The sequence below is a fragment of the Euprymna scolopes genome, chromosome 7 (genome assembly GCF_053919585.1).
Source record: "Euprymna scolopes isolate OS-2025 chromosome 7, ASM5391958v1, whole genome shotgun sequence".
Taxonomy (NCBI): domain Eukaryota; kingdom Metazoa; phylum Mollusca; class Cephalopoda; order Sepiida; family Sepiolidae; genus Euprymna; species Euprymna scolopes.
In genome coordinates, this window is record NC_136488.1 from 93,097,943 (window position 1) to 93,114,811 (window position 16,869).

At 29.6% G+C, this 16,869-nt stretch overlaps 1 protein-coding gene across 24 annotated transcripts in view; it reads left to right on the forward strand.

Annotated features, from left to right (window-relative positions):
- The window catches only part of LOC145279831 (DNA-binding protein RFX2-like), a 117,956-nt gene that overhangs the window by 58,625 nt on the left and 42,462 nt on the right, over nt 1-16,869 (forward strand). For 13 of the 24 annotated variants that reach the window (XM_080131254.1, XM_080131246.1, XM_080131253.1 and 10 more), the window contains 5 exons: nt 5,360-5,438; nt 9,747-9,887; nt 12,762-12,943; nt 13,699-13,815; nt 15,567-15,807. In XM_080131254.1, coding sequence (XP_079987380.1) covers nt 5,360-5,438; nt 9,747-9,887; nt 12,762-12,943; nt 13,699-13,815; nt 15,567-15,807 — 760 coding nt within the window. Of the gene's footprint in view, nt 1-5,359; nt 5,439-9,746; nt 9,900-12,761; nt 12,944-13,698; nt 13,816-15,566; nt 15,808-16,869 lie in introns of all 24 variants that reach the window. The other 11 variants (XM_080131242.1, XM_080131250.1, XM_080131243.1 and 8 more) reach the window with 1 other exon arrangement.

Sequence of the window (16,869 nt, forward strand, 5' to 3'; positions counted from 1 at the left end):
AGTTTGTTTGGACAAAATATCAAGTCTACTATTAGTTAGTAATCTAACAAATATATATAAATATTTTATAATTACAGTATTCACAAAAGATATTAATATTCTATGTAAGTATTTAAAATTAAAAAGTTTTGGGAATTTTATTAATTTGGTATTTTTGTGTGTAGTCTCGTGTATTTTTTAATATTTCCATAAAGTTTTACTAGTGTATATAGCAAGTGTATCCATGCTGAGATTCAAAGCCCAAACTCCAGATCCCATTCAACAGTGACAAATAGTGTCTGGTGTTTTACCTCTGCACTAGCAGTATCAGAATTTTTGTAGGAATTTTTGACACCCCTAACACGAAACTGCGAATACAATATAAAAATCTCGTAATTTCTCTGTTAAAAGTGGGTTATTTATTTTCTTTATGGATTATACTTCCAAAATAAACTATTACAGTTGTTTTAAAAGTAATAGAAATATTTTTTTTTTTTTTTTGAAAAACAGTAATGAATTTTCCGAACTCAATATTTTTCAATTTTTAAACTATAAAAATCTATCAAAATTTTTCTATTGATTCTATTTTTACGATATTTTCAAGGTCAATGTGAAATTTTATGTTCTTTCCAATAAACCGAATATAATATTTTAGACAAACGTTTTTTTTTAAATTCACGCCCCCCCAAGTGTCACCCATTTTCAACTTTCTCTTAAAAAGTAAATAATTAATTTATGTCGGAGAGTTTTATATATCACAAATTGAAGAGAAAAGGTCAATAAATAATATATTCAAATTTAAAACAAAAAAAAAAAATCCCTTTTTTAGAAATTTACCTGTAAAGTCCGAAGTTTAAAACCTTATTTTATAAGAACACATTGTTTTTTTTTTTTGTCTTTTTTTTTTTTTAATGAAACCTTGGTCCTTGCTCCTTTAATTGAAAAAAAATTAGGGCTTGAATTACATTTTTCGAGGAGCTATAAGCTTGGAAAGACAGGGGGTCGAATAATTCACGCCTCTCATTTTGAAATGTCTATTAAAAAGTAAATAATTAATTTATGTCAGGGAGTTTTATATATCACAAATTGAAGAGAAAAGGTCAATAAATAATATAGTCAACTTTAAAACAAAAAAAAAAATCGCTTTTTTAGAAATTTACCTGTAACGTCCGAAGTTTAAAACCTTTTTTAAAAAAAAAACACATTGTTTTTTTTGTTTTTTTGTTTTTTTTAATAAAACCTTGGTCCTTGCTCCTTTAATTGAAAAAAAAAATTAGGACTTGAATTACATTTTTCGAGGAGTTATAAGCTTGGAAAGATGGGGTGGAATTATTCACTATTTTCACGAAATTTCTGACACTGCTACCTCTGCACTAACAAACTCTCAAGATAGTGGGAATGTATATAAGTTATATATATTCTATACTACTTGGAACCTAAGAGAACTCTATTCTTTATATAAGCAATACACTAAGTGGAAATCTTAATTCTCCCTACTAAATATATAATTGTTAGAAATGTATATATTTCTATATTTCTATGTACTAAATTCACTCCTAAACTAATTAATTAATCATTCATTTTTGGAACACAGCTGATAGGTGGAAGGGTTTGTAAAAATGGGCCAGATTTTGTTTAATTTAGATTGGGGAGGGGGGATAAAGAGGGGATGAAAGCTATTTATGCAAAGAAGATAATTTTGATTTTTGTGAAATTTTAACAATAGATATTAGACATCAGTGTAGACAAAGATTCCCCAAATTTCAATTTCTTTGAATTATTTGAAAGGTTTTTAGATGGTATAATATGAAGATAACCTCTCATTTGAAAATTCAAATGTATCAGAGTTGAATGGAAGAGATTAGTCACATTATTAAAAACATTATTTTGTAAAGTTATTTAGAGAACTTAGAACTGGTGTTTTAAATTCTCTAAATTATTTATCAGATTTGTATCAAATTCGATCTATAGTCATTAGATACCAGTTAAATAGGATTTCTGGCATTTCTTAAGGTTCCTTAAGCTTAAGCCTTAAATTTTAAACATTTTCTAAAATCTAAATCCTGTAATGGATATTGATCAAAATTGCTATAAGAATTGTAGACATAAAATTTAGTAGCAATTATATCTTGATTTTAATCTTCATAACGAGAGGTGCAAGATTCTTTCTATTCAACGGAATTAATTTTACCTGTTCTGGAACAAGTATTACATAGGCAAGCATAAACGAACCATCTACTTGATATAAGTAATTATTCTTTTACAAAAGATGATGGATTATCATAGCTGGAGTAATAAACATTTAATTAAATAAAGATATAAAATTCAGATACATTAATAATTTGGCTTACTGGTTTGATTCATGGCATGATAGAAGTTTTAATCACTGCCTGCAGAAACGTTTTCATGACTTAAATAAACAATTTTCCAGTGCTCTTTAGATTTTCTGTTAATATTTCTTAAATCTTAATTATTTATGATTCTTTTTTCATTTTTCATTTTAAAAATAACATTCGAGTTTTAAGTCTTAATTCGACTGTAAAATTTTAACTTATTTACAAATTTTTTTTTATTGGGTTTATCTTTCAAATTCCTTCTAATTCATCAGCAGTTCATGTAATTTATTGTGTTGACCCTATGACCTTTTGATAACTGCAGGTATGTGTTCCATGAGACAAGACAGATGATTCATTCAAATATTTAAAAGCTTTCTTCAGTACTCAACTCAAACTGTTGCTTTTAAGCTGATTATCTTTTCTGCCATCCTTCTATGCATCTTGTTTCTTTTCGTATTAATTGGTTTACTCAAACTACTGTTCTCATCTTGAGTGTTATTCACACAGCATTTCCACCAATGTAACCTCTGACCTTCTTCAGGTGTATTGTCGAACTTTGGAACATTTGTTTAACTCATGAATCTACATAGAATTTTGAACGGAACCATTTTTTATAGAGCATGCTCTCATTCTGTCAGCCATGCCCAGGTAGAAATCTTTAAGTAATTTGCAATTATATTCTTAGTATTGCTCACACTAAGAAGTAAGCCTCCAACCTCCAGAAAAGTGTCACTTAGAACTGAATTTTACTTAGTACTTTATCTGTTACGCCATAAGTCAACAAAATACACCTAAACGTCAGGGATTGCATCAGTTAAAACATGAGAATAGCACTGAAGATGAGAACAGTGGCTCGAATAATCCAAATTGTTTCTTTTTGTTTTGAAGGACGTTTTCTGTCTTGGCACACGGCCCACATATACGCTTTGTTATTGCCTTTTCATGACCAGTTTTATATTTCTTTTTTAAAATACAGGTCAAGTATTACTGGGTTTGTTTCCTTATTTCTTAACATTGTTTATCTACTAAAATGAAGTGTTGCCTTGTTAAACCATTGTTTTGATGGAAAAGTCACTGTTTACTAAAGGTACTAATCAACTATTATTTCCTACTTGCTTATTATCTATATTGACATATAAACAGCTTCAACATAGTTATTATCCACATTAAATGTCTAACATCTTAGATTCTCTTCTCGGCATTCTTATATTTTCCACAATTTATTTTGTTGGAACTGAAATGGATGTTTAATGTTGAAGTCAGAAAATAATATTAAAAATTCTGTATCTGCATCAAAAATGGTTTTATGCTGTTTCTGTTCAATATTATTAATTCATATTATTAATAAATATTATTAAATGACTCATTTTGAGTTAAAATTTTAGTTTCGGTTTTAGATAAACACGTCAGATCAAATTTGATTTGATTTGGCTTATTCATGTAATGTTGACACATTTCAAGCCTGTTTTATCAATTTTTCATGCATAATTCTAAATGGATTTTTAATGGAAATGATTCTTCATTTAGTAATAGATAACATAAACAACTTAAAACTATTTGTAGTCTATACAAAAAATTTTCTTGCATTCTTCTATGGCCAGAACCTTTTAAGCATTACTGTGAATTGAAAGTCCTCTGAAATTTTTTATTTATAAACAAAATTTCACAACATTTATATACCATTTTCTTTTATTGATATTATTATATTTGGTGTTTTTAAAAATTCACATAAGGAAAATGATTGCTTGAATTATTTGGTTTACTATTCTCATCATGGTTATTTTCACAACATTCTGGCTAATGTAATTCCTGACCCTCTTCAGGTGTCTTTTGTCAAACTTGATGAGTTTTATATACAACTTGAAAACCTATATGAAATTTTGAACTAAGCCCTTTATTTATTCCACAAGATTAAATTGCTCTCATTCCATCAGCATAAGTGTTAATTATGTTACTAGACTTTTTATGTTACTAGACTTTTTAGCCTGTTAAAAACGGGCAAAAGTTATAGCGCATTGACTTTGAATGAATGCCAAATTCATGCTTGAATATGATTAAATTTGTGCTCATTTTTACATTAAATACTAATCCCTATTAATACCTAACTCTAACTGTGTATCGAATAGATACCATAACATGTAATTCGCTGCTTCTTATCATAAAGGTCCATACAAAATTTCAGCCAGATCGGATCAGTAGTAGTTTCCAAGAAAAAATGGAACAGACAGACTAAGAGAAATATAGATTCTTAGTTATTATTGCATGTAGTGAGGGTTGTGATCTGAAAAAGATCATTAAAAAATATTCAGACACTGCTATGGTGTAGAAAAAGCTATTTATATTTACAACAAAACAGAATACAAAGAGAATGAGAGTTGCAGACCTAGTGCCAATATGGCGTGCTACAGGTTACATCTCTCACACACACACACGCCATGAGAGTGGTATCTTTCAGCTTATACTGTTCGGGAGTGGTCATACGTTGTGTATGGGTGAGTAGGAATAGATTGTAATCAATGTCTTTATCTATTGCGTATGATCATGGTCATGACCTTAACCCTGGGTTGGTTCGGCCAGCTCCTTTCTAGCAACTTCTTTATCTCCTGAACACTGGTTGACCAGGCACAGCGAGCTAAGGCTGCTTCTATTATGGATGCTACTCATTCATGTTGCACTATGTGCCTATGTGGACAGCTAATGATTATATCAGTCAAAATGTTGTGAAAATAATAAACAATTCTAATAATACAAATTATCGGTCTACACCAAAAAAATTACGAAACATAAAAATGGTTGGATTTTTTCTAGTTACAAATATAAATGCATTTAGATTTTATCTCAAATGAAAATTCTGCTGCAAATTCTTATTTGATCTATCTTTCTGTATTCCAATTATGTTAAACATTTTTTGTACACTGATTAACAGAATGTCTCTATATATTTTAGTGAATTAGAATTAAATTTGACTTTTTAACATTTCAAATTATGAAGTCAGCTATATGATATAATATTTATCAAAATTAATTCTCTATAATTTTGTTTAGGCCAGCATACCAAGAATATGCACCGAACACGATGTACTCTTCTGTGGGTGGAGCGTATTATCAAACTGCTGGTAGTCAGGTGAGATATACTATCTATTTTGGTGAGATATAACTGTCTATTTTAATGTGTCTTAAATCTAAGATAGTTGAATTGTTTTTTTAACTTAATGTATTTTTGTTACTAATTTTTTAAATGTATTTCTATTTACTCATTTTAACTAAACTTTTCAAGTCATTTGTATTTCATCATTACTTTTCAAGGAAGAAGCTGCTCTCTGAATTGAGCTTAATCAGCATTACTGGAGATAGGAGATAGGAGGCAACTCAATATTTATTCTATTGATCTGCTTGAAATTAATAATATCTTTTTAATTAAAGCACAGGCTATGTTTTCCAGGACAATGAAAGACTGAAGTTTATAAAATTCTCCAAAAATGATTTCGAATTAACTATTAGTTTGTAAGTCATCTAATGCCAACATCAATCCAACAAATCAAATTTATTTGGCAAAAAAGTTGCATAGTCAGAGTCCAGGACAAGCAATGACTTCTGCATAGTGAGCAAGCCATGCTTCAGTGATTATGCCATATAATGGTGGTAGAGCATGTTAATAACTCTGTTCTTTGCAGAAAACTTCAAATCCTACCTCAGGATATAGCACTACGTAATAAGCATCTTTGTTAGTTTGGTCCTGTCAAACACACTGGTAGGTGGATAAGCAGAGCATATGTCATGGAAGTTGAGTGCTTGTCTGGCATTGACTGCCCATGCAAGACCTGGGCTGCAACTATCCAGGAGGATTTGAAAGCTTGGCAACTTCATGAGAGGGATACCATGGATAAAACTAAATGGTGAATAGTCATCTTAGCATCTGCCAAAAAGCAGACCTGTTCAAACCATGGAAATCCATCTACAATTGCATAAGAAGAGTAAAGGAAATAAGCCATGTAAAAAGAAAGGGGAAAGTCAGTTACAGCCACATAATGGTCATCATCATAACCTTCTCTGACAGACAGTTCTACGGGACAGAGGATATTGCTTTTATTCTATTGAGTCCAAAGCGATGGTAGTACATGTTTTGTAAGTATCTGCAAAAACCATGATTTGGCACTAGAGTGAAAAACTCCCTGAAAGGTAGATTTAATCATTCAGTAATTTTGGTAAAAATCTTTATACTGTAAGTTTTTAATATCCTAAAATATTTATAAATTAATTTGATTTGAAGCCTATATCTTGTAAACAAATATATATATGCCACAGCACTCACTCTAGGTTAGTTGAACCGGCTTCATCTAATGGTTAAAGTGTTATGGGGATACAAAATTCAAAAGTAGTCCCCAGTCGCTTGTATATTCTAGTCAGGAGAGATGACCTACGGGTTTTTTTTTTTTTTTTTTTTTTTTTTTTACAGTTCTTGCAAGAAGGTATTAACAACCTCCTACATACAGCCCCTGGTATTCCGAAATGGTCACCCATCTGGTACTGACTAGACTCAATGTTGCTTAACTTTGGTGATCTAACGAGAATCAATGTGTCAACATGATTGTATCATAAACAATTTGTAAATGATAGTTATATTTAACCTACAGATGGGACTCTGGTTGCGGTAGACAGTTTAATTAGTTGATCAAGTTGAAAAATAGAGTAAGAAAGAAAATGTAAAGATGGATTTGGAGTGGTTGTTAAAACTGATACTAAATGCAAAGAAATTGTTTTTGATTCTTTTGTTATGTTATGTCATGAACTACTAAATTCATGTTTATGTAGAATCACATGTCAAAAGTTTCCAAGTTTCACCTTGTGTCTTTTCAAGATGGCATCAATAAAGATGAAATAATTTGGAAACTATGTACAAATTCAATGTTGACGTAGCAAAAAAGCATAAAGTAGAAACTTGGATAGTTTTGATTTGTTCTTCCTGATTGTGTAAGGGAGCTATGCTGAAGGAAAAATTTGCCAGTTAACTCTTTTGAAAACTTAACATTACCTGATCAATAAATTGAAAATATATTGAGAAATTCATCTTGAAAATAAAACCTATCAGACTCTGATGGACTTTTATTATTCATCTTTTCAATAAAATTAATTTGAAATACATTTTTCTTCTTGATTTAAAAACGGTCAGATATAAACAAGGTCTTTATGGGCAAACAGAATTGTTAATATGTGTATATGTTTATATATTTTTATGTACAGGGTTCACTTCTAAACTTATTAACCAATTATTATGAATTTTGAATCCCAGTTGTTAGGCATAAAGGATTGTAAGGTAGACTATTTAGCTTTGTAAAAAGAATTGAAAGCTCTTTATAAAAATTCAGATAGATTTGATTTTTGTAAAATTTTAACAATAGGTATTAGACATCAAATAAATATTTCCCAGTTCAGTTTCTTTTAGAGGGCATAATATGGGCATAACTTTCCATTTGAAAATGCAAATCAGAAATATTTAAATTAAATTTGATTGTAGTCATTAGATAGTGATTAAACAAGATTTTTGGAATTTTGATTTATTAATATCAGTTTAAGCTTTAAATTTTAGACATTTTCTAGATTAAAAAATCATGTGCTTTTGATTAAAATTAGAATGGGGATTCTTTACATAATATTTAGTATCATTTTATCTTGATTTTTAACTTTCTTAGTCAAGTTGTATAAATATTCTGTTTGGGAGGAATTAATTTTACTTATCCTGGGACGGGTTTCTTCTAATGTGTGTGTGTGTGTGTGTGTATATAATATATATATATATATATATATATATATATACACACATATCATAATCATGACGGGAAGACTTTTATAATAATTAAAAACGTTTTAAAATAAAGTAAATGGGGTAAGGAGGAGAAGAAAAAAAGTCAGCTGACCGGTTTTACCCTCGCTTTCTCAAAGGTATATTGAGTTTTTTTTTTTTTTTGTTTTTTTTTTTTTTTTTGTAAATGAGGAATCAAAAATGTGTACAATTTAAAATAAGGTTATGTAATGTTATGTGTGGAGGAAAAAAAAAATTTTTAATGGAGGAAAACAATTAAAATAAAGCAACGTTATATTACTCAAAGATCCTTGATATATTTGCATTTAATTTTATTAAAAACAGTACAGAAACCTCAGATACAATAATTGGTTTAGGAGTGACAGTAATTTTAATTAATTTGATAATCATTTTTTTAATATTATATATGAAAAAGCACACAAGTTTATAACTTGAGAAATTTTTATGGTATTTCACATAACATAATGGATCTATTCTGAAAATACCAACATTAGCATTTGGTTTTAGGTTAAATAACAAATTGTTAATTTTGCAAACTTTAACATTTTACTGTCAGGTAAAACCGAGTAGTCCATAGTTATAGGATATTTTAATTTATTATATTTTTGTATATTTTTTAGTTATGTGCTTTGTTCTCATTATTGTTTTCTGGTTTGACTGAAAAAAATTCTTTAAAAAAAAATGTGAATAAACCTATAAAAAAAACTTTTTTTTTTTTTTTTTTTTTCCCAAGTTATTCTCTCCATCTCATCTTCATATTCTGACTATTTTGGATAATGTCCTCCGATCTTTAAGTATATTCTTCACTTACAGTGATGTTGTCTTATATTTACATATAATGTTTTTGATTATTTATTCTGTAGCTGGTGTTTGTATGTTATATAAGATGAACCGACTATTTTGACATTAATCTTTTACTTCATGAAAAAATCATGCAAAATGTAACATCAATATTTGTAAAAAATGAGTTTAGATTCTGGATATAATAAGACATATTTCATCGTTAAAATGAAGTAGAAATTAGATAATTCACTGCTTTTTAGAAGATTTTTTAAACTCTTTTGATTGATCTGTTTTTTTATTTTAAATTGATTTCACTTTAATTGCCCGTCTCAAGTTTCAAGAAAACATCACTTTAAATGAGCAATACTTCTGAAGACAGCTAGAGAGCATATCAACCAAAATGAAATCAAAATATAAAAATCAACAGTAAGGACAATAGTACAGAGAAAAATAACTTGTCATCCCAAATATTCAGAGAAAAACTATTGAAAATTTGGATTATTCAGATTAATGTTCTCATCATCAATGTTATTTTTACAATATTTTGATCGATGTAACCTTTAACTGTCTTCAAGTGCACCTTGTTGAACTCTGGAATCTGTATGGAATTTTCAAAGTTACATCAACCGAAACATTGTGAAAATGACATTCAAGATGCGAACGATAGCCTGAATAATACAAATTATTAATTCTCATCTAAAAACATTCTGAAACATAAAGGCTATTGATTCTTCAGTAACTTCTTTCTCCCTCTGAGATGTTGGTATCACAGTTTGCTACATGTTGTTGAGATGATTGTTACATTCTCCTTTTGTGTTTCCTTGAAAGATGGCCACCAATATTGCCCATGTACAAAGTATCCAAGGTCAGATCATTACTCAGCATGGCGGCACATATGTCATCCAGAGTAGTCCAATGGATGGCGAAGGGGCTACCCTCAATCACACAACGAGAGCGTCCCCAGCCACAGTAAGTTTTGCTGTTAGTATTACATTTGTTTTTTTAGTTCATCTATAAGGTGATTAATCCTTTTATTAACCTTTTTTTTCTTTTTTGTTTTTTAAAAAGTGTGTACACTTTTGATGGTATAAAATGATTATAAAACTTGGACAAATTTATCTAGGAGCTGGTAATAGTTGTTTTTTGATTATCTTGAAAGATTGTGTGTATGTGTGTGCCTCTTTGTTTTATATGTGAATAACATTTATAGAAAATAGTTGAAGTGTTTTAAAAGGATTGTGTATGCTTTAATTCTTAGGAAGGTAAAATAGTGAGGTGATAACTATATTAGGCCTAGTAACGCATATATCATGATGATCTTATTTGTTTAGTATGTCTTTTCAACATCAGATTCGGATTGCATGTTGGCTGTGGTGATATGAAATGATTTTTATTATGGAATTCTATCATTTACATGTATGGGGTCTAAATCTTTTCCTCAGTTACGCTCAATTTTTAAATGTGTGTACATCTATTTATCCAACCAGGGCTTTGTTCAACATGTTCGGACTAATGCAAGTAGCTGCAACACAAAACATATTCCAGTCTTTAGCTTCAATAGCACAAAATCAGAACCTAAATTAATATGGAATAATTACAGAGAAAATTTTTTTAGCTAAACATTTTTTAGTAATATTTAGTAATCAATTAGCAAATTTACTTATTCTTAAGAAGCATTTCTTTTATAATGATAGCAATATTTGTTTTTTAAATTTACAAAGAATAAAAATTATTTTCCAATGATAAATAACTAAATGCATAAAAATCACTTTATCACAAATTTAGAATATGATATTGTAGAAGTAATGCATAGATTTGTTTTTACCCATTGATTAAAAGGTGTAGAACATATTTTATATTACAGTCAAAATGTAAGTTTTACAAAAAATCTGAAAAGTTAAGAAAAAAAATTCATCTTAGAAAAAAATATTTTTATAATCTTGATAAATGCCTCCACTAATTGCATATCAAAGGCCTTCAGACAGAAAACAAAAGAAGACAAGAAAGGGAGTAGGGGGCAGTTTTTTTTTTTTTTTTTTTTTTTTTTTTTTTTACAAAGGCATCACCACATTATCAAGGGCCAGAGGCCAGTCAAGGATAAGGGTTAAAGAGTGTACAGTAGAAATTGGTCAATATAGTAATCATTAGTAATGAAAATTTGGTAAATTTGATGACTTATATGGAACGGCTCATCAAGAACTTATTTACTTTAGACTTGAACACAGCCATATTGTAGTCAGCCAGAAAGTAGGAAAACGGAAGACAATTCCACAGGCGTGCAGTTCTAAGAAAGAAGCTTTGTTCATGGAATCTACGTTTAGGTTTAGGCACAGATAAAGAGTGGGGGAAATTATTGATAGTGTTTACAGCTAGACGAGTGTTTCTTGTGAAAGTTTGGCGAGGGGGGACCATAGATTGAAGCTCAGTTGAACACTTTCCATGAAAATAACGATACATCAGAGACAAACTCGCAACATCTCTTCTGTGAGATAGAGGTTGCAAGGAGGAGAAAAGGACATCTCCTACGAGGCTACGAAGTCTATTTTGAACTCTATCAAGGCAGGACAAGTCCTTTCTAGCAGCTCCTGCCCAGATGTGGCAACAGTATTCCATCCTTGGACGTACCTGGCTCTTATATAGATAGAGAATAGCATCAGCAGTGAGATATCTACCGGATCGATAGAAAGATCCCACCATTTTTCCAGCGGCCTTGGCAACAGATTTGATATACGTGTTCCATTTAAGATCAGGAGTAATGGTCAAGCCCAGAAGCTTGTCAAAACTTGAGGCCTCCTGAAGACGAGAGCCATTCATTTCAATTGATGACAAATGTGGATTAGAATGTTGATGATGTAAAGAGAGAAGCTTGGTTTTAGATGCATTAAAAGTAACCAGCCACTCCTTTCCCCATTGTACTACGTGCTCAAGATCAGAGGAGAGAGAATTGGAGAGAACTTGGTCGTTTACTGTCTTAGATGTGGTACCATAAATGGTAGTGTCTGAAAGAAATTACTACCAGGCAACAAAATTTGGTCAGGAGAGAAGGAGCAGAGATCAAAGGATTGAATGAAAAACAAAAAGATAAAAGGAACAAAAATTTAATAATGAAATAGTTTGTCATGTCTTAATTTTGTAGCGTCATAATTTTTTTCTGTACTAACTATACCTGTGTAGTATTGCCTGTCATTTCAGTTTTAATTTTTTGTTTCCACTTTTTTTACTTAAGGTAGACAACTCCTATTATATTCTTCAATTTAAAATGAGCTATTCTCCTTAATAAATTTAAAGTAAAGTTGCTAATTGACTACTAAATATTACTAAAAAAATGTTTAGCTAAAAAAAATTTTCTCAGTAATTATTCCATATTATTTTTAGGTGTTAAAAATGTTTCATGTTAGCAGCCATCTGAGCCAGACTAAAAACATTTTTAATAAACTATAACTATGCACATTATTATATTATTAATAATATGATAACACAATACGTGAAAATTTGTTAACCAAAAGCAAAGTTTCTATTTGCTCAAATGCATTTTAAGGCTGGCTTTGTGAATCCAACAAAATATTTTTATATGTTAAATGAATGATAATCATGCCTGCCTTATTGACTACTAGGCCTCTTATAGATATCACCTTGAAAAATAGTGATTCATAAACAATGGTTACCTAACTTGACTGTTTATGAATGTTTTTGTTTTATAAATAAATATTGTTTCATAATGTGTCTGTTTGCTTTTTGTATCACAAACATAGAATGTGTGAAAAAGGAAATAGTTGCCTGTCTTTTAATAGTTCTGAAACCGTTTGTTGATGCTGAGTTAAATATTTTGTTGTAATTATGCAGGTGCAATGGCTCCTCGATAACTATGAGATTGCTGAAGGTGTCAGTTTGCCTCGGAGCACTTTATATAACTATTATCTGCGCCACAGCCAGGAGCAGAATTTGGATCCTATGAATCCAGCTTCTTTCGGTAAATTAATACGCTCAGTTTTCATTGGCTTACGGACTAGAAGACTTGGAACCCGGTAAGATGTTTTTTATTATCATTTTATTTATTGAAATTCACCACATCAAATTGCAACAGTTTTAATGATTAAAATATGTCATACTACCTGTTTGTCTATATTGGGTTTCTCAAAATTTTCTGAACATTAAACCATGTCCTCTAGGTTTAGTTTTTGAAAATCCTCAAAATCAATAATCATGTATGTATAGTATAATGAAATTTCAAACAAATGCATTTTAGGTAAAAACACTATTATGTATAAATTCCAAAAATGAAAAGATAATGAGCTAGTAGATGTGCTAGATTTATTTTTCACAAAAAATCACAGACACTAGCAGTCCACCATTTTCTGTTTTTCAATAGTGGATTTCAAGGAAAGCAAGGGAGATAAGTCAGATTGTCATACTGAATTGGTTGCACAACTCTGCCACATTAAAACTTGATAATTCAATAAATTCTATTTTACTTGTAATCATTTTTCTACTTGATCAATTTTTTATAATTTTGAGAATGCATATTAATTTTGACATGACGCATTAGTATGTAATGGTGTTTTTACATGAAATTCATTAGTTCGAAATTCCATTTTTCTGCACAAACACCTAAATAACTTTTATGCACATTTGTGCAGAATGGTGTACCACAAATTTAACAGATTCCCAAGTTTTGACAAAAAATTCCGGACTTGTCAGGTGCAATTAACTTATATATATATATATAATAATAATAAACTTATAATTTTGTTTAATTTATTTCTTTTTATTGTTTTTTTAGAGGAAATTCAAAATATCATTATTATGGCATACGGATCAAGGCCAACTCAACTTTAAATCAATTCACCGATGAACAGACAATGGCTCTACGCCAGCAACCAATTTACCAGGGAAAAAAGTAAGTGATGACATTGGTTTGTTTTGGGATTTTTTTTTTTTTTCATCACAAATAATATTTTTCAAACAATATAAAACATCTTGCTAAAGAAGCATCTATTTTTAGAAATCAGTGCTACATATTTTGCAACTCGAAAAAATTGCTGAACTCACAATTTTTCTCTAACAAATGTTACGAGGGGGCATTTCTATAAAATAATAATAAAAAATCAATAAAACCGTTTAAAATGTGTGCTATCGTATTCTAGGCACCCCTAATGATCAAACCTCAAAAGTTTTAATTCACGAGATAATTTAAAGGCCAGAGAATAGTTAGAAAGAGTAGAAGGTTTTAGAAGTATCTGGAAAGTCCCAGAGGGTTCAGCAATAATCTAGAATGGGTTAAGATGTCATATAAATGAAAGTGGAGAGGGAAACAAACCAGTTATCAACTTGGTCCCGTCAAGATAACTCCGGTCTATGATTCACAGATACGTCCAGCCGAAAGAATCCAAACCACAAAAAGAAAAAAAATTACATCCCTCCAACCCACGGAAAGTTGCAGAAAAAGCCCTCTGGACTAGTGGTGAATACAATTTTGAAATAATCTCATTGACCAAACTTTTAAAAGAAAAAACCAAAATAAATTTTTATAGTCATTGAATTTCATTGTTAATAGAGTGAATAATCACTAGAAGACTGGCCTGTAGCCGTTCTTAATTTGGACTACCTCCCTTACCCTCGTAACCCTCCACCTCCTCGTTCTAGTTGTCGACCCTGAGTTTCAACAAGCCGTATTTTGTGATAGATAGTAGTAATCTAAAATAACGGTATTTTCGTTAACTGACCTTTTTTTTTTCGTTTGTTTTGTTATTGTTGTAAATATTTGTGAATCACCTTATTTGTTTATTTTGTTATTGTTGAAAATAAAGGAAAATATCATTTTCTGAAAACCATATTTCATATCGTCCATATTTTTAATTGTTACACAATTTAAACGTAACACAAAGAAATTTGTTAAAATTTACAAGTCATAATCTAACAGGCATCAATCCAATAATATACTTATGTTTACTCGGTAAAATGGTTTTAGAAGAATTGATATTTTAGCATCTAAAAAATAAAGCTCTAATTAAGTGGTCCTAAAAGATTTAAATTTGTTGAACATTTTATAATTTGTATAATTTAATGTCGGTCTCAGTCGAGTCCTGCAGAAGACTTAAAAAATGGTATTTGATGCTTCCTTGTTAATTGCTCAGCATTATATGGTGAGAATCAGGGAAAAGTGTAAAAATCCAGGGAAAGGAGTAATACCTTCTCCTACATCTCCAGTAAAAAGGGAGTTCTTGACTGTACTCTCTCTTTTTTTTTTTTTTTTTTTTTTTTTTTTTTTTTTAAATCATAAAAAATTCAAATTTGAATGAAATTTAAACTATTTTAAATTTCATTAAAATTTGAGTTTTTTATTATTTGATTTATTTTTTTAATTTAGTTGGTTCACAGTTTTGTAACCCATTTTTTTTTTGGGGGGGGGGTATTAAAATGCTGAGTTTAATGAAGTTTTATTTATTTCTACAACAAAATTTGTAAACTTGAACTTGCAATCCTAAAAACAAGTCTCTTAAATATATTATTTAGAAATATTGAATTGCTAAATTTTTGAAATTCTTTTTCCAAAAATCGAATTAAACTTGTGGAGGGGAATATTGCACAACTCTAAATGTACTTTAATGTTTATAATTTATCTAAAGTGATTTTTTTCTTGCTTTTCAGAATGCGATTTGCAAATAACAAAGTTGAAGGATGTGAAAATGAAAGCATGTACAGTAACTACAACAGCAGTCATCAAGACACTTCACAGACACAACAACAACATCATCAGCAATTTTTAGGTGATGCCTCTAGTGCAATCCTAAATTTTGTTGAAGTTGACATATCACAGATACCATTACCTGATGGCATCATGTTTGAACATATCCGGAACTTTGAAAAAATCTACAGGGAACATGCAGAGGTACATAATTGTTTGTTTTGTTTTGAATTTATTTTATATATATATATATATATATATATATATATATATATAAATATTTTTTTTTTTGCTTTTAGGCTTAATTCATGTTGGACTTATTGTTCTTGTGACTATTTTTTTCAGCATTTTTTTTATTTTTTGCGTGTTTATATTTCATTGTTAAATGTCAATCAAAACATACATCAAAATTCATGCAAATAGCAAATGATAAACATTTTCACTAATAACTGATGTTTAGGCTAAAACCCATTTTTTTCTAATCTTCATGGTAACTATTGTTGATATTTTTCTTCTAACTTTTGAGGACTATTTTATACTAAAAACAACCAGAAAATCGTTTACTTAGTTTTAAGGAATGTGTTTTGTTTATAAAAGCAAAATATACAAAATTTTTAAGAAAAGTTACTTATAAAATAGTTAGGAGTTTGGCTAATATGCCATTTTGAATATGGTGTATCTTTGGTAATTTATTTAAGCATTCTGAAGAATGATTAAAAGTAATATGAAAAGACAGACTGTACTGCTGAAATACCGCCATTCTGATATTCCCTTATTCCTCAAATACATTCAGAATGCCATGTAGAATATAAGCGAAATTGAGGGAGCATTTCTTATTTTTTTAAATCTCGTGTAGCATGTAGAAAATAGTATGAGTTCAAAAATGAAATGATAAATGGTGACTTACTAATAATTATATTTATTAATAACCCAGTGATTGTAGTGATGTGAAATAACTTAATTGTAGGAGAGTGCAAGTTGCTGCTATCTTCTTTGTGGGAGTACATATTTGAGAGAAGTAGTTTATTTGGGATAAATGTAATGATTTGTAAACAAGGACGAAATGTATATATAGTTTTGTGAAACATGCTTTAGGAAGTGCTGAAAATGCTAAGTGTAAAAGATTTGTATAGGAAGTGTTTGGATATTTTCCTATTAAAACTGTTACATGCAGGGGGAAAAATCAAGATTACTTTATATCTATATATATATAAAAGCGAAAATGTTTGTGTGTCTGCTAAAAACTTTCGACAGACACAACAAAAA